Source organism: Acinonyx jubatus, chromosome A2, assembly GCF_027475565.1.
Source record: "Acinonyx jubatus isolate Ajub_Pintada_27869175 chromosome A2, VMU_Ajub_asm_v1.0, whole genome shotgun sequence".
Taxonomy (NCBI): Eukaryota; Metazoa; Chordata; class Mammalia; order Carnivora; family Felidae; genus Acinonyx; species Acinonyx jubatus.
The window spans coordinates 44375880-44399770 of NC_069383.1; the positions used below are offsets into that span (position 1 = coordinate 44375880).

A 23891-nucleotide genomic window follows, 5' to 3' on the forward strand; every position below is an offset into this window, starting at 1 on the left:
TACAGAAAATGAAATAAAACTACAGAAAGAAAGTTATTCAAGTATCATTTTCCAATACAAATGTCACAACTTACGTATCTTAAAAGAGATATACATAAACAACTGGGATTTTATTATAACACATGTGAAAGAATTATATACTGGCCCAAGATGTAAAAAATATATATTTCAAGGTACCTGAATGAAGTGAAGGGGCAAACCACAGAGATGTCTGTGGGAAGAGCATTCCAAGACCAGGGAATGGTGAGCATAAAGGCCCCAAGGCAGCAATGTGCTTTCAGGAACCCTGAGGAAGCTATTATGGCTGCAGCTGAGTGAGCAGTTTGTATGCTGTGCTATAACAAGATTATCACACCAGTTTCTGTTAAATTGTCCCTAAAGGTATGGGCAAGAAAAGCTGGAAGCAAGGCATATTCAGGAATGACCAGGCAAGTCTGTCCCCCAAAGTTAGTGTGAAAGTTTATCAGAATTTATCACTGGGGAAAACATGGACAGGATTCTTAGCAGTATCCCAACAGTTCAGCTGACCAGGGGCTGGCTGATGGTTGACTGTGCAAGATAAATCCAATTAGCACCTGTCCTAATGCCTCCTAGGAATTGTGCCGGGCTCAGTCTACATTCATAGCTTACACTGGGCATGGGTGTTTTATATTAAGGAAAGCAGGGGGGTGTTGTGCTAAGAAAGGCAGCAGTACCCAGAACTCTTCCCCAAAGAGGTAAAGTGTCTGATCTCTGCTGCCTACAATTAGAAATCCTTTCCCCACCCTGGCACACAACAAAATCCCCAATCTGACGAAATGATGTGTGGGCAAGTCTAACATTTCCCTTCTCCTTTTATCAGGATTTGAATTGTTGAGGACGACAGTGCAAGACTATCTTTGATTGATAAGCTCAAGGAGATTCAAGGTAATACTATGTCTATTCATCCATTGAAAAACCCTTAAGTGCTGAAAAGACAATAAGGAACAACACATACTGCTCCTGGTTCTAATTCTAGTGGTAAGGACAGTAAATAAGTAAATAACAAATAGTCACAAGAAAGAACTATGGTGCAAATAAAAAGGGTGCCATAATAAAGACAAATGGTTGCTCTTTCTTGCGATACCATGGTCATAGAAAGCCACACTGAGTGACATCAGTGGTAGTACTAAATGTAATAATGATGAAAACAGCAATAGCACCTAAAATTTACCTGGTACTTAGAGTATACCAGGAAATTGCTACATGCTTTTTAGGTATTATTTCATTTGATTCTTACATACTATAATTGTATGTTTTTATTCCCATTTTGTAGATGAAAAAACAAGCTTTGAAATTTTTCCAAAATCATTCAGACAAATTGGAAGGAGAGCTGGAATTTCAACTATCAGTTTGAGTTTAGATCCCATATCCCTAATCATTCTATACATAAAGTCCAGACTCTAAGGATGGGGAGACCAGTTCAGGCAGAGGGATTTCACAAGCTCGAAGACCTCAAGTCAGAAAATGTCAGACAGGTACCAGAAACTGATAGAAGACCAGAGTGAGGAAGAGAGTGTCCTTAGATGAGGCTGGATGTTAGGTTGTGGCCAGAACATACAGGGAGAACTATAAAGACTGGTAAAGAGTTTGATATTTCTATAAACACAAAGGATTTCAAGCTGGAAAGTGGCATGATTTAATTTGTGATTACTTGTTTCTTTGTTTTTATTACAAGAGCTGCCAAGTAGAAAATGAATCAGAAAGGAGCAAAAATAGACTTACAGTTAGGACATTATAACCATGGTCCAAGTCACAGATGGTGGCATATTTAGTAATTAAAGGCATCACGTTAGGAAGAAAATCCTGTTTTTCAAGTCTTATCCTCTGATCAAAAAACTTAAAATCTAGTAAATTTTTAAATCTGTGACGTTAGTACAAATAAATGATCCAATCTTCAGTTTCTTCATATACACAAATGGGAAAATAACACATACCTCAACAGGTCAGTATGAAGATCAAATATAATAAGGTATGGAAGAGGGGCACCTGGGTGGCTCAAGCAGTTAAGCATTCGGCTTTGGCTCAGGTCATGATCTCACCGTTTGTGGGTTTGAGCCCCGCGTCGGGCTCTGTGCTGACAGCTCAGAGCCCAGAGCCTGCCCTCTCTCTCTCTACCCTCCCATGCTCATGCTCACACTCTGTCTCTCTCTCCAAAATAAATAAACATAAAAAAATTTTTTAATAAATAAAAGATATAATGTATGGAAGAGACCTATACAAATGCAATTTACCTTTGTATTTTAAATTTAGACCAAGCAAAATAAGATGTTCAAAAACATTGGTTGAAAAAATTAAAACTATCTGATACAAACAGTACAGAGTAAAACAAGTAAAAAATCTAAAACTCAATGAAAAACCCAATAATAAGTAAAGTTTCAGATATCCAGCAATATGTACTTATGGTAGACCAAATTTTGTGTCCCCTCCAGAATTCATATGTTAAATCCTAATGCCCAAAGCAATGGTACTTGCAAATGGGTCCCTTGGGTAATTAGGTCATGAGGGTGGAGCCCTCGTGAATGGGATTAGTGACCTTATAAAAGAAACTCCAGGAAGCCCCTTTGCCCCTTCTGCCATGCAAGGACATAGCAAAAACACAGACATCTGTGAACCAGGAAGTAGGAACCCAATCCACTGGCACCTTGATCTTAGACTTCACAGCCTCCAGAACTATGAGAAATAAATTACTGTTGTACAAAAGCCACCCAGTCTATGGTATTTTGTTATAACAGCCCATACGGACTAAGACAGAACTCTACTGTGACCAAGTATAGTACAGGAATGTCACCAAATAACAGAAATGTAAAAACCATAATAAACATTTAAATAGGTGTGATATTTTCTGTAACTTTAAAATGCTGGCTTCAATTATTTTCTTATTTTCATCAACACATGCAGGGGGAAAAAAAGAAAACTAAAACTTTTTGCAATGAAAAATTTTACAATTGAGCTCGAGATTTAGAAATATAAACACAATTTTTAAGTTGATTTTTTTCAGATTACCAAAAATCAGTAAGAATCTGTGAGTCAAAGATTTATAAGGCATTATTTTTATTATTAAGCATTTTCTCAGTATTAGTACTCAAAGATGGTTAATATTGCCCTGGAGATTTTCCAGAGTATACATTTCATGGAAAAGAGAAATAAAATTTTCTATTTATAATATGACATGAAAGAAGAAAGTTGTATTTTAAAATACACCCTTACAATATTCGTAATTAAAACAGCTGCCAAAACGAACATTCCATTTATTTTTTTTATCTCTTTTCCTTTGCATCTTGTAATAGCAGCTCAGTGGAAATAACCATTTCAGCCTCCAAATGAAATAAATTTGGATAACTGGAGCCCAGTCAATTGCCATTCCACTCTAATACAAATGGAGAAAATAATATATTTAACTAAACAGGGCACAAAAATGTATCACGTCATTCTCTATTCATGTCAGAACATCTGAAATTCATCAATATAAATAATGTTTGTATTCATATCATAAAGCATCAATATAATTTATGCTATTTGGACATTTTAAAATGTGAGACAGATAAGTAAATGTATGCATTTTAAAACAAAAAAGTTGGAGGAAATAATATAAACAATTTCAGTAGGTATTAGCATAATATTCCGAATATACAACTTCTTCAATATTAGTAGAAATTATGGATCATTTCTCTAAATTTACTTTTCAAGAAGCTTTTTCCAATCTGGACTCATATAATATTCCCATTGCCCCTTAGTAATATTGCTAAGAAATTCTAACATTAATAGTCATTTTATATTGATGAATCACTGTGTACATTAGATTTGATCATTACATTTGTCTCTAAATTTCTGGCTTCATTAAAGGACTATCACAGAGCCCCTACTATATGTACTTCTGGGTACAGAAGAAAATTTACTAATCGCTAAAAACCACATGCTTTATCAACCTTTTCTTCTTTCTAAAATGCCCTTCACCTGACAATCTCCTATTCATTCCTCAAGAATCTTTACAAATAAAATCTCTTATGAAACCTCATTCCTTTGTGCTCCAATTGCACCTTAAGTGTACTTCTGTAGGCTTATCAAGCATTCTATTATTGATTCTCTGTTTGTCTCTCCCATTAGTCCACGAGCTCCAGAAAAGCTAGGACAATCTTTGTATCTAATACATCTGCTGAATGAAAAATGAACAAAGGCATAGTCTACTGAGATGAAATAGAGCAAGACTCTTACTTCCTTGTTCTGAAGATATTTTGGTTAAGATAGCTCAAGATCACATATGTTTTCTTCTGAGCAAATGCACGAAGAAAGCCTTTTTCAAGGCCCAACGCTTATTCACATACATGACTATACATTTTTCATTATACCTAAAAGGAAAATAATCAAAATAGACAAGCAAATGACTTTTATACTTGACCTTATTCAATCCAATCGCTCTTTCCAGTAGGCTAAAATCTTTAAGGATGTTGAAATCTTCAGTGTATTAGTTATCTTTCCCATTTTCCAAAGGCCTACCTGAGGCTACATAAATTTGCTATCTGCATTTGCTTAGCCCTACTTGTGACGCTGAGAGCATGTGTTTACTCAGCATATATTGCTAACTACCAGTTTAGCGAGACACAAAATTTTTATTGGAAAATCATTTCCTTCTGATGTTAGGGACAATTTTCCACTGTTCTCTAACATCCAAGGATTTTAATGAAAAGTTAAACTGCTTTCTTGATTCATCTTCTTTGCGGAGCTTGTTTTTTCCTTTCTAATCTTTGAAGATATGCTCCAGATCTTTAGTGCTCTAAAATTGCACAATAATATATCTGGATGTGCTTCTTTTTCTCATTCATTGTGCTAACATCAAATAGGCTCTTTAAATATCCACAACTGTGACACTTGATTTCCTCGAAAACCCTGTCTCCATTGATCTTCTGGCATCTCCACAAAGCACTCCACAAGGTCACACCTTTGTCTTTATCAGAATCTGTAGTTCCGCTGAACTCTAACATCAATATCTTATTCATTCTCTGACTACCACCTTTTGTTTTTCTAAATCAGTTGTTCTACAACTCCCACCACACCACTCTTTCAACCTTATTAACACTTGTGATCCAGGGTCATCTGCGTGGCTCAGTCGGTAAAGTAGCCTACTCTTGATTTTGGCTCAGATCATGATTTCATGGTCGGGAGATCAAGCCCAGCATCAGCCTCTGTGCTGGACATGAGGCCTGCTAATGATTCTCTTTCCCTCTCCTTCTATCCCTCTCCAACTCACGCTCCTGCACTTACTCACTCTCCCCCTTTCTCCCTCCTTCAATCTCTCTCTCTCCCACTCAAAAAAAAAACAAAAAAAGACTTGTGATCCATTGAACCCATTAATTTTTCACCCTGTGTCAGTTTTCTCTAACCTTTACTTCTCTTCTTATCAGTTTAGATGTGGTAGCCATTATTAAAATCATTCTCACAAAAATATTTTATTTGCAATAATCTGTTTCAAAATCCCAGCCCTGACTTTAGTTGCCTGGATGCTAATAAACAAATCACTGCCAGAGAAATTGTCTAAGGATGACTTTTATTCACTTTAAAATTCAGGATCAGAAACTTCAAATGGGAACTTGACATTGCCTTACCCTTCATGAGTTTGCTTTCTTATTCTCCAAGACACCAATGTCATATCTTTTTTTCAAATTTATACATCAAAGCTCCTGGGGCGCCTGGGTGGCTGAGTCGGTTGACCATCCGACTTAAGCTCAGGTCATGATCTCACGGTTCATGAGTTCAAGCCCCGCGTCAGGCTCTATGCTGACAGCTCGGGGCCTGGAGCCTGCTTCAGATTCTGTGTCTCCCTCTCTCTCTGCCCCTCCCCTGCTCACACTCTGTCTCTCTCTCAAAAATAAATAAAGATTTTAAAAAAAAAAAATTTAAAAAAAAAAGCTCCTTTATCTTCCCACCAACAAATCTAAAGTCTCTCTGGACCTACATCCAACCCCTCCTGTCATAGTAAAGTTACAAACGCCTATCCTTCAATCTCCCCTGCTCCCCAAACTCTGAAACCCACATTCTTTCTAATTCTCCAGGATTTCATTGCTTTGTGAGTCCCCTTTTTTCCTGATCATCAGCCTCTCCCACTGAACTCAATCATTTCAATTATTATTGAAGAATGTTCTAATAGTGCTCATTTTAAAACAAAACAAAACCCACAACTCCTTCCCACATCTCACTTCTGAATTACTGAGTTGGGTTATACAATTCTTAGTGAAAATATGAGATACTAAAAACTTGCAACACTAGCAACTCTAAATTTATCCTTGGATTAAGCTGCTTCTCAGACTTTACTGATTTTGGCTGAGACAGAATTATATTTAGTAAATTGAGTTCATTATTATTTTTAAAGTTCTATGAAATCTGTTGCTCATAAATTATAGTTACATAATATTATAATTATAAAAATAAGCTATAAAGACATTATTAAAGAAGTTGTCCTTGTGAATTCAGAAGAGAAACTCCATTCTGGACTCAGCATCAGAAATGGCTGTGCATCTCCTAAACAACTTATTTGATTTTATCCTTTGAACATTCTGAAAATTGGAATTAAAATGTTTTCTTGTCACTTTGAGTCTGCTAGGCACCCTATCAATTGTACAGTATATGTTTCTGAGTGTTAATCTTATTCTTATCTTTATTAATTTCCTGCTTTTCTTTTCTCTCTGTTTCCTTCAACTACTTATCTTCTCCTTTCATATTTTGGAAATTTTATAAACTATTTTTAATCCTTTAAAAAACAAGTAGAATAATGTAAGGCACAAAGAGATATAATAGAGATAAAGATCAAAATAAGGATAAGGAACACAAAGAAAATTATAGACAGAAAGGAACAGGAGGAAGGAAAGACAGAGAGGTGACAGTATTTGTTGTGTGAGGTAATAAGTCACTGAAAATGGAGCTTAAAAAAGTGGCATAGCAAGGATATACACATATTTAGACAACAGCATATTTCTTCTGAAATCCCACTGTACTGAATCAAAATAATTGACTTTCATATACAAATGTTTACAACTCTGATTATAAAAATATTTGATCTCATAAAATTTGACCTGTTTTGTTACTTTTAACAACTTTAGAGAGGTATAACTGATAATACAAAACAACTACACATATTTAAAGTGCACAGTTTGATGAATCTGGACATATGCATACATTCGTAAAACTATCACTACAATCAAGGTAACAGACACAGCCATCATTTCTCTTATTATTTTTAATTTAGGACTCCGGAAATCATTTTCAGAAATTTATCTAGTGTAGAGTATTTTTCCTACTTATCTTCAATGCTTTCTTTTTTAAGGATTCACATAATAAATTCTAATTACATTGAAGGACTACTCTACTTTCTGAAAATAAAAACCTATTGAGTTCCCCCCAAGAGAATGTGACTTGATATCTGAGACAATGAGCTGCATTTGCTTTTCTCTTGTCTGCTTTGGCTGATCCATAACTAATCAGGAAATTGAACTAAAATTACCATCAGCACAGTTCAAGGTTTGGCTGATTATCAAGCAGGTTTTAAAAAGAGATGAATATGTGGAGTCCACAGAAAATACTATCCAATATCCGAAGGCAACTCTATATGACTTACAAAGCACTTGACTGTTTACCAGGGAAGAAATACTGGGTTCTTTCCATATGTAGGGCTTTTCTGTGAATTCAGATTTCTAGACTAAAAACTATGTGCCTTTCACCAAAAATAAAAGATGCCAAACATAGACTGGGTACAAATTACGTCATTCTTGTCTTGGGGTAGAACACTCTGATATAGCAGGAAGGATCCTCAACATCCGCCTCAACCCCAGAAAACTACTCTCTTCATACCTACCTCCCTTCATCACCACAGGCATTTCCTAGGTAGAATTCCGTATCACTGAAGGCTAAACACCATCAGGGAATTATAATGATGGTACCTCAGGTTTCAGCATATATAGCTCATTTGGTTTCTTATTTAAAAGGTTCTGTCCTATTCCATTATTTACTCTGTCTGACCATAATATGGCTGTGTGAAGGCACTACCATATATTCAGATGAATGTGAATATATCAGTTATATACCTGGATATTTGGTGAAATTCAGAAATGGTAAGGTAATCATGGGCAATAGCAATGCTCTAAGAGTTACTTTATCTAAAAAAGAGCAAATTAGGACATAAGTATCCACATTTACACCAAGAATAACTTTTTGCCTTGTTTTAGTAATTTCAACTGCAGATTCATCATATGGCACATCAACTGAAGTCAAACAGATGTGTACAACTTCCCAAAGAAATGCTGGCAACAGGTTTTTAGTTTAACTAAAGAGAACAGTTTAACAAAGAGAAATGTACCAAACTAACTCCATCATCCAAATGAAGATTAAATCTAATCAAAACAAAATGGTGCCAATGCAAACAAGACTACAATCATGACCAATCACAAAGACCATAAAAAGTACAGAATCCCTTCATTCTTTTAAGAACTATCTTTGATTTCTATGCCTTATTCTAGAATTTTTATTTGTATCCAAGTCTATTTCACCAGCCACCACTCTACATATTCCAGAACTGTAACATCGTTATAGTTTCTAAAATAGGGATGTGTTTATCTTCCTCCTAACACCTTCATTTTTCAAAAGAAATATATCCTTATTTTACTATATTTTCTGATCATGCAAGAAATAACCAACTAAAACAGAAAATGTATAAAGTAGAAAGTATACACTCATTTCACAAATTGCAGAGATTTTAAACGTGTGCTAAGTGGACTCAGCCAAACTTTTCAACATATACATACATGCATTTATTCTCCCTAATACCCTTGGTGTTCCGAAAATTCATTAAACACTCGTTTCTTAATATTATACTTTATTTCCATGAAGATATATATAACTCAATGACTTTAGTACCTTTGGTATCACACTTTAATCATTTTTACATTGAGTAGTTTCAACTATTATTCTCCTATGAAGCAACCAAATCAATAAAGAATATTTAAATATGAAATTCAAACTTGACTATATAATTACTACTTTTCACTCTACTGAGATTAGCATCAGCAAAAGCTATTCACACTTTCACCTTCATCTTTGCCAATGTCCAAAAGGCAGGTATATGAACATACATACCCACATAACTTAATTCCAGTTTCTAGCAGTTACTAAAACCTAGTTCACCGAATACCTATCTCAAAAATATTTTCGTGGTGCCTGGGTGGCTCAGTCGATTGAGCATCCGACTTTGGCTCAGGTCGTGATCTCACAGTTTGTGAGTTCGAGCCCCATGTTGGGCTCTGCACTGACAGCTAGGAGCCTGGAGACTGCTTAGGATTCTGTGTCTCCTCTGCCCCTTCCCACCCACACTCTGTCTCTTTCTCTCAAAATAAATAAATAAATAAACAAACAAACATCAAAAATATTTTCAATTATTTAAACTGTTCTCTCAAACTCTACTAATCCCCACCATCAAAATTACATATCTCTAATAAAACAGGATCCTATCTTTGTAACTTTAATGTCCTACGTACTTTTAATAACATGACTCTTAGTTTTCAATATCTAACTGAACACACCCTCTGCAGAAATCCTTGATGTGATGATCTATGATGTGGTGTCCTCAGTAGAAAACTTCAAAAGTAAGAATACCATGGTTTTACTTACGAGAGGTTTTAGAAGCAAGAAGAGTAACTCGGGAACCTCCTAAGAAGCGAAAACCCATTACATTCACCTGATCGTCTTCTGACTGATTGGCAAAGCCTACAAAGAAAAGAAAAATATCACTTTACATAACCACAAAGAAAACACTTCATGTTTGAAATAGGAAGTTCAGTTGATGACAAGTATTTTTTACGTCACTAGTCGTGTTTAAAGCCTGTGTATGAATTAGAACATATTAGCTGATTTCCACGGTAATTCCCAATTGCTAACATTTGTGCCTCAAAATAATACTCTGAAATCATTTCATTTCCTTCCTTCTGTTTCATTCCAGGTTTGAGGCAGGAAATACATAAGATGAACCTAGAAGAGCTGTCACACCAGAAAGCAAGGAAACTATCAGTGAGTAGTAGTGTGGAAAGGATGTAAAAGCCAATTTAGGGAGATTTCTGGCCAGAGATGAAAATATTTGAGTATCAAAAAAGCAAAACACATCACAATGAGATACCACCTCAGACCTCAGAATGGCTAAAATTAACAACTCTGGTAACAACACATGTTGGAGAGGATGCAGAGAAAAAGGAACCCCTCTGCACAGCGGGCGGGAATGCAAACTGGTGCAGCCACTCTGGAAAACAGTATGGAGGTTCCTCAAAAAATTAAAAATAGAACTACCCTACAACCCAGGAATTGCACTACTAGGCATTTATGCCAAGGATACCAAAATGCTGATTCAAAGGGGCACATGCATTCCAGTTTTTATAGTATAGCAGCCAAATTACGACTATCGACAACAGCCAAATTAGGGAAAGAGCCCAAATGTCCATCAACTGATGAATAAAGAAGATGTGGTGTGTGTATATATATATATATATATATATATATATATTCAATGAACTATTACTGGGCGATCAAAAAGAATGAAATCTTGCCATTTGCAACAACATGGATGGAACTAGAGTGTATTATGCTAAGCGAAATAGTCAGAGAAAGACAACTATCATATGATTTCACTCCTATGTGGAATTTAAGAAAAAAAGCAGATGAACACACAGAAAGGGCAGGAAAAAATAAGATAAAAACAGAGAGGGAGGCAAACCATTAAGAGACTCTTAAATACAGAGAACAAACTGAGGGTTGCTGGAGGAATACTGGGTGGGGGGATGGGCTAAAGGAGTGATAGGCATTAAGGAGGACACTTGTTGGGATGAGCACTGAGTGTTGTATGTAAGTGATGGATCACTAAATTCTACTCCTGAAATCATTATTACACAGTATGTTAACAACTTGGATTTAAATAAAATTTTAAAAAATATTTAAAGGCATGTGTTCATACTGATACTAAAAACAAACCAAAAAAAGTCCAAATGCTCACTAATGAAGGATGCTAGAGAATCAACTCATTATTTTAAAAATCAGTATTAAGACCAAGAACCAAACATCTAGATGATCCTACTCAAACTGCACCACATAACCAATAGTAGGTAAGGGGGAAGTTCTCGTTATAAAATAATCCAGCAAATATTGAAGAAAGCTTGAAAGAAATAGTTATAATTTTTCAACTTCAATAAATTTAATGGATCTCAGCATTGAAATCAATGGCTGTTACCATACCAAAAAAAAAAAGAGACAAACTGATAATATGTACCACCTGCTAAAACTATATACCACCACTTATGGAAGCAGTATGGCCAAAATAATCAATCCTGACTCCAATACCTCTAGATGTAACTACCAGTTTACAGGCAGTAAAGAGAAAATATTAAACAACATCACAGAGACGTAATCAGCAATTTCAGTATGGGAAACTAACAGGAAAAATAATCTGTTACTCTTCAACAAATCAAATGCAAATTAAAAAGAGAAAGGAAAGGTGATACATACAGAAAAAGAGATACCAAAGAAATTCATATCAAAATTGCGATAAATAAAACACATTTAAATCCTGACTCAAAGCAAACAAAAAATTACAATGTTGGAGACTTTCACTTCAGGCCAAGATGGAGAAACTAAGGCCAAATTTACCCTTCTACCTACAACAACTAAAAAATGGGACAAAATATATGAAACGTTTTTAAAAACACTGAAGATCAGGCAATGAACAAAAGTGATCCCTGAAAAACAAAAAAATGAAGTGAGCTTTGATTGCACCAGTTTACTACCTAGAGAAGATTTCCAAGACACAACACAGGGAGGGGAAACCCAGGTGCAACCTAGCATTCTCCCCAGACTGAGTAGACAGTTTAGAGTTTGCAAATACTGAAGTATCAAAAGTTCACAGGGCAGAGTATCATAGTGGAGAGAGCTACAGAGAGAGAACTCCAGAGATCTGCAGAGGCCCGGTGAGTACTCAGCAGAATACTAACCAGCACACCTGTGAGGAAACTACCTGAGGCTAGGGAAAGAACCATCCAAATAAATTACAAGAAATAATCCATGAGCCCTACAGGGCCAGAAATAGCCCCTGCTCTAACTCATCAGAATGTAAATCATCACTAGGCCTCAGGTAGAATACGTAGAAGAATTTGGCCTCTATGGTAGGTGTTTACCCTAGAATAAATGTTGCTCCCATCTGGCCTAGCAAAGCTTAAAAGCAACAGCTAAAGAATCAAAGTATTTCAAGGAACTTAAATGTGTCCCAGAAAAAAAGCTCAAGAATGTTTATAGGAAAAATAAAATACTAAACACACAATTAGGTAAAGTTTATAAGTTCAGTCCTTCAATCAAAAATTGTGGGACATGCAAAAAGAGAAGAAATTACAATCCATAACAAGGAGAAAAATCAGTCTCTACTAACTCAGAAATGACACAGATGATAAAATTAGTAGACAAGAATATTAAAACAGTTATATTGTTACACATGTTCAAAGGTGCTATATTAGAGACATGAAAGTTTTTTTTAAAAAAAGACTCATATCAAACTTTGAAAGATGACAACTACAATGTCTGGGATAAAATGTCTAGGATTACAAGCACATTACACACTGCAGAAGAAAATAACTTGAATGTATAGAGATAGAAACTATCCAAAATCAAGCCCCAGGAGAAAAAGATTTAAAAAAAAAAAAACACCACTGAATGCTGGGACAGCCTCAAATGGGAAATATACATATAATTGGAGTCTTTAAAATAAAGAAGAAAAAAAGGAGTGGAGACAGAAAAAATATTTGAATAAATAATGCCCAAAATATTTACGATTTGGATGAAAATTATAAAACAAAGATCAAGAAATCTTAACAAACTCCAAGCATAGGAAAAAATAAAACAAAATAAACATTATACCAAGGAACACCAAAATTAAATTGCTTAAAGAAAAAAAAATTTTAAAGCAGCCAAAGAAAAAAAGACAAACTACATACAGAGGAACAGCATATGTCTTCTCAATGCAATGCCAGAAAACAGCAGAGCAATCTTTAAAACATTGAAACAAAAAAATTGTCAAGCTACAATTCTTTACTCAATGAAAATATCTTTCAAAAAGATGAAAAAAATATTTTTTTCAGGCATACAAAAGCTGAAAAAATCATCAATATCTCTGAAATAACAGAAATAATAAGGGAAATTTTCAAAAAAAAAAAAGGAAAATGATACAGATGGAAGTCTGGTTCTGCACAAAGGAATGAAGAGCAGTGGAAAAGGTAATTCCATTAGTAAATATATAAAATTATGGTCCTCATTATTAATATCTCTTTCATAGATAATCAACTGATTAAAGCGAAAGTTGTAACAATGTATTGCAAGTTATAATAAATGTAGATGTAAAATATAAGTCAACAACAGCAGAAAGGCTGAAAGGAGAAAAATGGAAGTTGAATATTGTATGATTCTTATACTATCTATGAGGCACTATAATATTACTTAAAGATAGATTGTGATAAGTGACAGTGTACATTGCATCAGGCATCCATGCATTTTTAATAAGGAAATTCTGTCCTGAAAAGAGAAAAAATCAATTCATGGAGCTCAAAAAAATCCTACTCATTTAATCTATAAAAAGAGATATTTATATAGAACGTAAACAGAAATACAGGATATCTGCAATTAAAAATGTATGGAGGGGCTGATTAGGAAAAAGATATCCAAAAAGACTTTCTGGGGGAACAATAATAAAAAAAAGGTTGAGAAACACATCTATAAGACACTGCTATAAACATTACTATTGTTCAAAGAAACTACTAAAGTAACAGTAGGTGTTACAGTAAATAATACAACAAAGGAGATAAAATCGAATCAAAAAATATACTCAATCCAGAGAATGCAAAACAGACAAAACAAAAAAATGGAGCAAAGAATAAAGATCAAGATGGTAGATTTAAAACCAATAATAACAATAATTACATTAAAAGCAAATGGTCTAAACATCCCATTAAAAGATATTTTTGGGTTGCCTGGATGGCTCAGTAGGTTGAGTCTGACTCTTGGTTTCAGCTCAGGTCATGATTTCATTGTTCAGGGACCAAGCACCACTGTTAGCACAGAGCCTGCTTGAGATTGTCTCTCTCCCTCTCTCTCTCTGCCCCTCCCCAGCTCATGTTATTATGCGGGTGCTCTCTCATTCTCTCTCTCTCTCTCTCAAAATAAATAAATAAACTTAAAAACAAGATACTTTCAGATTGGATTACAAGAGGCAAGACTCAATGCTATATACTACCTCTAAGATACCTACTTTAAACATAAAGATATAAACAAAAGTAAAAGAAGAAAATATATAAACCCTTGTAACACTAGGCAAAAGAAAGTTGGGATACCTATATTAATTACCATTAAATTGATTTCAGATTAAAGAATATTAACAAGGATAAAGAACGATTTCATTATACTCAAGAGAATATAACAATCCTAAATTTTCATGCACCTAAAACAAAGCCTTAAAATAACTGAAACAAAAACTGAAAGATCTGCAAAAAGAGAAGCAAGTTACGGCTTAAGATTTCAACACCCTATTCTCAATAACTGACACAAGTAAACAGAAAATCAGTAAGAATACAGAAAATTAAAAACACTATTACAGGGGTGCCTGGTTGGCTCAGTTGGTTAAGTGTCTGACTTTGGCTCAGGCCATGATCTCATGGTTTGTGAGGTCAAGTCCTGCTTCAGGGTTCTTTGCTGTCTGCTCAGAGCGTGGAGCCTGCTTCAGATTCTGTGTCTCCCTCTCTCTCTCTGCCCCTCCCCAACTCGCACTCGCTCTTGCTTTCTCTCTCTCAAAAATAAACATTAACAAAATTTAAAAACACTATCATAAAACTAGCTTTAAGTAACATTTATGTAAAATCCCATCTTACAATGGCAGAAAATCCATTATTTCCAAATGCATGCAAAACATTTATAAAGACAGTTTATAAAAGCAGACTTTAAATAAGTCTCAATAAATTTAAAAGGATGCGAATCATACAAAGTGTGTTCCCCTACCACATTGAAATTGAGTTACAAGTCAATAACAAAAAAGATCTATGTAAACTCCACAAGTGTTTGGAAACTATAAACCATATTCTAAATAACACTAGGGTCAAAAAAAGAAATGAAAGGGGAAGTTTAAAAACGTTTTGAACTGAATAAAAATGGAAACACAACATTTCATAATTCATAGGATGCAATTAAAGCAGTAGTAGAGGAAATTTTATGGCTTTAACCAACTATATTTTAAAAAGTATACTCTCCTTATCTCTTAGCAAACTAAACCCAAAATAAGTGGAAAAAAGGAAAACCAGAGAAAACCAAAAAACAGAAAATGAAAAAGAAACAATAAAACCAAAAGCTGTTTTTTTTGAAAAGACAGATAAAATAGATAAATTTCTAGTCAACAGATCAGGGGGAAAAAAAGACACAATTTGCCAATGCTATTAATGAGTGAGTTGTCATCACTACAGATTCTAGAGACATTAAAAGGATAACACAGAAATATTATAAGCATCCTTATGCCAATAAAGTCAACAATTCAGATACAATGGACACATTTCTTGAAAGACATAAACTAACAATGTTCACTCAGTAAGAAATAGATAACCTGAATATTCCTATATCTTTTGAAGAAATTGAATTTGTAGTTTAAAAACTATCCGATAGGGAAAACTCTAGGTCCAGACAACTTCTCTGGTGAGAATTCTACCAAATATTTAAGCAAAAAATAATATCAAATCTATATATTCCTCAAAAAACTGAAAGGAAGAAAATATTTCCCAACTCATTTCCTAAACTCCATACTAATGTCACATAATTATATAGAAACAAAATTATAGATCAATAACCCTCATGAACACAGATGTAAAAATTCTAAAGGTTAGCAAATTGAATCCAATAGTAAATTGAAAGGATAATACATCATGATCAGTGTGATTTATGTCAAGAATTCACAATCTGGCTAACATCCAAAAATTAATCAATGTATACACTTGTGAGCATAGCATAAGATATAGAGTTCTGGAATCACTAGCTTGTACACCTGAAACTAATGTAACATTATGTCAACTACACTTTTTTTAAAAACCCAAAAATAAAGTATCAATGTAATCAACCTGTAAATAGCCTAAAGAAAAAAAACGACATAAATATCTCAATTGATGTAGAAAAAGCATTGAAAAAAATCCAATATAAAACAAACTCTCAGGGGTGCCTTCGTGGCTCAGTTGGTTGAGCTATGACTCTTGATCTTGGCTTGGGTCATTTTCTCACAATTTGGAGGTTTAAGCCCCGCGTTGGGCTCTCCGCCAGCAGCATGGAGCCTGCTTGGAATTCTCTCTCTGCCCCTACACCACTCATTTTTTCTCTTCTCTCTATCTCTATCTCTATTTCTCAAAATAAAGAAGTAAACTTTTAAAGAAATTAAAAAAAAAAATTTAAAACAAACTCTCAGCAAACTTGATATAGAAGAGAACTTCCTCAAATGGTATAGGACATCTACAGAATACCTACAGCTAAAACATACTTAATGGTGAAAGTCTGAACATCCACTCTTGCAGTGTCTATTCAACATCACCCCAGAGGTTCTGGCCAAGTACCAAACAGAATCTCTAGATTGGAAAGGGAGAAGTAAATGGTTTTCATCTACAGATGACATAATCCTTATAGAAAAAAAATCTGAATAAATATACAAAAAGGCTAGTAGAACCAGTAAGTAGTTTAACACCATTGCATGACACAAGCTCAATATACAAAAACCAATTATATTTCTATGTACAGGCATACCTCACTGATACTGTGGGTTTGGTTCCAGACCACTGTAATGAAGTGACTATTACAAACAAAGCATGTCAAATGAAGTTGTTGGTTTCCCAGTGCATATAAAAGTTACATTTACACTATGCTGTAGGCTATTAATTGTTCAATAACATTATGTATAAAAATACAATGTACAGGGGCACCTGGGTGGCTCGGTCGGTTAAGCATCCGACTTCAGCTCAGGTCATGATCTCACGGTCTGTGGGTTCAAGCCCTGCGTCAGGCTCTGTGATGACAGCTCAGAGCATGTAGGCTGTTTCAGATTCTGACTCCCTCTCTCTCTGCCCCTCCCCTGTTCGTGCTCTGTCTCTCTCTCTCAAAAATGAATAAACATTAAAAAGATTTTTTTTTCTTAAATACAATGTACATACCTTAATTAAAAATAGTTTATTGCTGAGATGGAGGAGGAGGAGCCAAGATGGCGGAACAGCATGGAAGTTTTGTGTGTGTCTCACACCCATGAAATACAGCCAGACCAACACTAAACCATCCTACATACCTAGAAAACTGATCAGAGGATTAACACAACAATCTGCAGAACCTGAACCACAGAATTCTGCAGAAGGAATTCACCCCAAAAGAAAGAGCACGAAGAAATGACAGCCAGGGATTTAACCAACACAGATACAGACAAAATGTCTGGACCAGAATTTAGAATCACAATAATAAGTATACTAGCTGGAGTCGAAAATAGATTAGAATCCCTTTCTGCAGAGATAAAAGAAGTAAAAAATAGCCAGAATGAAATTAAAAATGCTAGAACTAAGCTGCAATCATGGATGGATGCAGCAGCAGCAAGGATGGATGAGGCAGAACAGAGAATCAGCGATATAGAGGACAAACTTATAGAGAATAACAAAGCAGAAAAAAAGAGGGAGATAAAGGCAAAAGAGCATGATTTAAGAAATACAGAAATCAGTGACTCATTAAAAAGGAACAACATCAGAATCATAGGAGTCCCAGAAGAGGAAGAGAGAGAAATAGGGGTAGAAGGGTTATATGAGCAAATCATACCAGAAAACTTTCCTAACCTGGGGAGAGACACAGACATCAAAATCCAGGAAGCAGAGAGGACCTCCATTAGATTCAACAAAAATGACCATCAACAAGGCATATCATACTCAAATTCACAAAATACTCAGGCAAGGAGAGAATCCTGAAAGCAGCAAGGGTAAAAGTCCCTAACATACAAGGGAAGACAGATCAGGTTTGCAGCAGACCTATCCACAGAAACTTGGCAGGCCAGAAAGGAGTGGCAGGCTATATTCAGTGTGCTTAATCAGAAAAATATGCAGCCAAGAATTCTTTATCCAGCAAGGCTGTCATTCAAAATTGAAGGAGAGATAAAAAGTTTCCCAGACAAACAAAAATTAAAGGAGTTTGTGGGGCGCCTGGGTGGCACAGTCAGTTAAGCGTCCGACTTCAGCTCAGGTCACGATCTCGCGATCCGTGAGTTCGAGCCCCGCGTCAGGCTCTGAGCTGATGGCTCAGAGCCTAGAGCCTGCTTCCGATTCTGTGTCTCCCTCTCTCTCTGCCCCTCCCCCGCTCATGCTCTGTCTCTCTCTGTCTCAAAAATAAATAAAACGTTAAAAAAAAAAAATTTTTTTTTTTTAAATTTAAAGGAGTTTGTGACCACTAAACCAGCCCTGCAAGAAATTTTAAGGGGAACTCTGTGAGGGGAGAAAAGATGAAAAAATAGTTTATTGCTAAGAAATGCTAACAATCATCTGAGTTCTCAGCAAGTTGTGACTTTGCTGGTTGAGGGTCTCACCTCAGTGTTGATGGCTGCTGACTGATCAGGATGGAGGTTGCCGAAGGTTTGGATACCTGTGACAATTTCTTAAAATAAGACAACAATGAAATCTGTCACATCCTTTCACAAAAGATTTCTTTGTAGTGTGTGATGTTGCTTGACTGAATTTTACCCACAGTAGAACATCTTTCACAATTGGAGTCAAACCTCTCAAACCCTCCCACTGCTTTATCAACTACATTTGTGTAATATTCTAATTCCTTTGCTTTCATTTCAACAATCTTCATAGCATCTTCACCAGAAGTAGATTCCATCTCAAGAAACCACTTTCTGGGGTGCCTGGGGGGCTCAGTTAGTTGAGCGTCCAACTTCGGCTCAGGTTATGATCTCGTGGTTTGTGAGTTCAAGCCCCACGTTGGGCTCTGTGCTGACAGCTGAGAGCCTAGAGCCTGCTTCGGGTTCGGTGTTTCCCTCTCTCTCTCTGCCCCTCCCCTGACTCACACTCTGTCTCTCTCAAAAATAAATAAACATAAAAAATTTTAAAAAAACAAAACACTTTCTTTGCTCCTCAGTAAGAAGCACTTCCTTATTCCTTATAATCCCTTTTTCATGAGATTGCAGCAATTCAGTCCCATATTCAGGCTCCACTTCTAGTTCTCTTGCTTGTTTCCACCACATCTACAGTTACTGCCTCCACTGAAGTCTTGAACACTTCCAAATCATCCTGTTGATATTGACATCTTGACCTCTTCTCATGAATCATGAAAGTTCTAGAATGGTGAATCCTTTGCTGAAGGTTTTCAATTTACTTTTTCCAGATCCATCAGAGAAATCACTCTTTATGGCAGCTACAGCCTTAAGAATTTTTTTTAATAAGACCTGAAAGTTAAAATGATTCCTTGATCTATGCGCTGTAAAATGGATATTGTGTCAGCAGACATGCAGCAGTAAAGCTGTTTTGCTTTCTTATCATTCATGTGTTCACTAAAGCAGACTTTCAAGAGGTTTTCTGAGGCATACGCAACTTGGCTAACCATTTGACACAAGAGGCCTAGCTTTTGGCCTATCTCTGCTTTTGTGACATGCCTTCATCCCTAAGCTTAATCATTTCTAATTTTTGGTTTAAAGTAGAGACGTGTGACCCCTTCTTCCACTTGAACACTTAAAGGCCATTGGAGGATCATTAACTGGCCTAATTTCAGTATTTTCTTTGACTCAGGTAATAGATAGGCCTGAGGAGAGAGAGAGAGAGAGCGAGCCAGAGAGAGAGACAAACAGACAGAGGAATGGCCACTGGAGCAGTCAGAACACACACATTTATCAATGAAGTTTGCCATGTTAAATAGGTATGGTTCATGACAACTCAAAACAATTACAATAGTGACATTGATCACAGATCATTATAACAAATATAATAATAATAAAAATTTTGAATTACCAAACTATGACACAGAGACAGGAAGTGAGCAAATACTGTTAGAAAAATGGTGCCAATAGACTTGCTTGACCCACAAAATTTCAATTTGTAAAAAGCACACTATCTGCGAAGCACAGTAAAACAAGGTATGCCTATAATAGAAAAGCACTATTTGAAATCGAAATGAAACAATATAATTTGCAATAGCATCAAAATATAGTAAATACTTGGGGACAAATCTGACAAAAGATTTGTAAGACCTGTACACTGAAAATGACAAATTCTGACTGAGAAAAATGAAACAAACCCTAAATAAATGATGGTCTCTACTTTCATCTTAAGAAACTAGGATAAGTAGAGCAAATTGTACCACATTCAATATTGTTAAGATGTTGTTTCCCTCCAAATTGATCAATAGATTTAATGCAATCCCATTTCCAAACAAATCCCAGAAGGCATTTTTTTTAACTTGACAAACTGATTCTTACAATTCCTATCAAAATGCAAAGGATCTAAAATATCCAAGCAACTCTTTAAAAAAGAAGAATGAAGTTGGGGGAATTATAGTCTGACTTCTTAACATACATATTTACAGTAATTGAGACACTATGCTTTTAGTATATAGCAAAAGACAAACAGATCAATGGAATAAAATGAAGAGAGCAGAAATATATATATTTTTTCAAATGACTTCTATAGTCCTATGATACACAGATGATTTTCAACAAAGTTGCAAAGATGATCCAGTAAAAAAGGACATTCTTTTCAAAAGCAGTGCTGAACATTAGATGCTCATATACAAAAATAAGAATTTTATCCATATCTCATATCATACATAAATGCCAACTCAAAATGAAAAAGAGACCTAAATGTCAAATGTAAAACTAGAAAACTGATAGACAAAAACATAGAAGAAAAATTTTGTAAACTTGAGTTAGGCAAAGATTTCTTAGATATAACATTAAAATCACAAGTCATAAAAGAAAGAAATTTATAGTCAGTTAAGCATCCGACTTCAGTTCAGGTCATGATCTCAAGGCTTTTGAGTTCAAGCCTCACATCAGGCTCTCTGCTGACAATTCAGAGCCGGGAAACTGCTTTGGATTTTGTGTCTCCCACTCTCTCTCTCTCTCTCTCTCTCTCCCTCTCTCTCTCTCTCTCTCTCTCTCTCTCTCTCTGCCCCTCCCCCACTCATGCTGTTTCCCCCCCCCCCCAAAAATAAATAAACAATAAAAAAAGAAAGAAATTTAAATTGGGCTTTATCAAAACTAAGAACTTCTCCTCTTTCAAAGACACCGTTACAATAATGAAAAGACATCCCACAGATTGGGAGAAAATATCTGCAATTCATATAATCAGATAAATCACTGGGTAGGCAGATGAAAAAGAGCATATGCTAAATAATTTCCATCTTATCAAATTCCAGAAAATTTAAACTAATCTCTAGTGACAGAAAGCAAACCAGTGGTTGCCTGGGAATGGGGGATACAGGGTACGAAGGGGTACAAGGGAACTTTTGGGGGTGATGGATATTTTTAGCATTGTAATTGTGGAGATGGTTTCACAGGCATATACAAACATCAAAACTCACCAAACTGTATACTTCAAACATTTGTACATAAGTTATATTCCAATAAGGTTATTTTTAAAAAGCAAAAAATGTAACCAAGAGCTGTGTTTGAGAATTACAGAATGTATTAAAATGTATCAGAAGAAAATATCAGATAAAGGGTTGGTATCTAAAATCTATAAATAAAATAAAATAAAATAAAATAAAATAAAATAAAACCTATAAAGAACATACCAAACTCAACACCCAAAACATAAATAATCCAGTGAAGAAATGAACAGAAGACATGAATAGACACTTTTCCAAAGAAGACATCCAGATGGCTAACAGACACATGAAAAGATGTTCAACATCACTCATCATCAGGGAAATAAAAAACAAAAGCACACTGAGAAAACACCTCACACCTGTCAGAGTGGCTAAAATTAACAACTCAAAAAACAAGATATTTGCAAGGATGTGGAGAAAAGTGAACCCTCTTGCACTGTTGGTGGGAATCCAACTGCTGAGGCCACTCTGGAAAACAGTGTGGAGATTCCTCAAAAACTTAAAAATAGAATTATCCTGCAACCCAGCAATAACACTACCAGGAATTAATACAAAGGATACAGGAGTGCTTATTTGCAGGGTCACATATACCCCAATGTTTATAGCAGCACTATCGACAATAGCCTAATTATGGAAAGAGCCCAAATGTCCATCAACTGATGAATGGATAAAGAGGATGTGGTTTATATATACACAATGGAATACTCCTCGGCAATGAAAAAGAATGAAATCTTGCCATTTGCAACAATGTGGATGGAACTGGAGGGTATTATGCTAAGTGAAATAAGTCAGAGAAGATATCATATGTTTTCACTCATACGTAGAATTTGAGAAACTTAACAGAAGACCGTGGGGAAAGCCAAGGGAAAAATAAGTTACAAACAGAGAGGGAGGCAAACTATAAGAGATTCTTAAATACAAAGAACAAACTGAGGATTGGGGAGAGGACTGGAGGTAGGAGGGGAGGGGAGGTGGGGGGCTGGGCAGGGAAAATGGATGATAGGCATTGAGGAAGGCAATTGTTGGTATGAGCACTGGGTGTTGTATGTGAGTGATGAATCACAGGAATCTACTCCTGAAGCCCAAACTACACTGTATACACTGTATATTAGCTAACTTGGCAATAAATTACCAAAAAAATAAAAATAAAAAAGCAAAAAATACACCTAGAGCTGTGTTTGAGAATTAAAGAATGTATTAAAATGTACCAGAAGAAAATATAAGTAAATGTTTTATACTCTTAAAACAGAGGCCATTCTAAGCACGAAAACAAACCTGAAACTATAAAGAAAGCAATTAGTAAAATTAAATCTTAAATTTTACTATGTAAAAATATAAACCTTATATGTTAAAAAAGAATGTAAGCAGTTAATAAAAATTATAAAATGTCTATGCTAATAATTTAGAAATGTAAATTTTTAAAAAAGATGTCATTTTTCACCTATGTCAAAAATTTCCAAAATCTAGCTGCTATCCTTAGTATGAACCCTGATGCTGGGCACATAACCTGACAAAATTATTCTGGAAGGAAGGCTGGCATTTAAATAAAGTTTTCAAATGTGCATGCTCTTTAACTCAGTCATTTGTCTTCAAGCAGTTTCTCTGAAAAGAAACAGAGAAGTCCAAAAAAAAAAAGAAAAAAGAACTATATATATGGTACCTCCAAAAAAGGGAATATTATGTAATCATTAAAATATAAATTTATTTACAAGACTGGGACGCCTGGGTGGCTCAGTCAGTTTGGCGTCCAGCTTTGGTTCCCGGTTCATGGTTCGAGCCCCACTTTGGGCTCTGTGCTGACAGCTCAGAGCCTGGAGCCTGCTTCCGATTCTGTGTCTCCCTCTCTGCCCCTCCCCCACTCGTGCTCTGTCTCACTCTCTCTCTCTCTCAAAAATAAATAGACATTAATAAATAAATAAATAAATAAATAAATAAATTTATTGACAAGATAGCCATATATTCTACTAGCAGAAAGACTGTTACAATGGCATGCTATTTGTTATAACATTAAAGTAAAATTTTTGTGTAAAATTACTAGTATTATGGCATACCCTGAATGTCACCTAATTTAACATCTATTTCCTCCCTTCCCTCCATCCATCTGTATTAGTTTTCAGTCTCCTTTACAGCTAGAAGAGGCTATGTGATGCTGTTACGGCTATTGAAACTTAAACAGAAATTTCCTAAGAACATTACAGAAACATACCTTTCTAATAAAAGTT

At 35.4% G+C, this 23891-nt stretch overlaps 1 protein-coding gene across 6 annotated transcripts in view; it reads right to left on the reverse strand.

Moving 5' to 3' along the window:
• Nucleotides 1–23891, reverse strand: part of BBS9 (Bardet-Biedl syndrome 9) — a 439643-nt gene that overhangs the window by 209895 nt on the left and 205857 nt on the right. For all 6 annotated transcript variants that reach the window (XM_015065037.3, XM_015065036.3, XM_053218247.1 and 3 more), the window contains one exon: nt 9673–9768. In XM_015065037.3, the coding sequence (XP_014920523.1) occupies nt 9673–9768 (96 nt within the window). The remainder of the gene's footprint in view (nt 1–9672; nt 9769–23891) is intronic.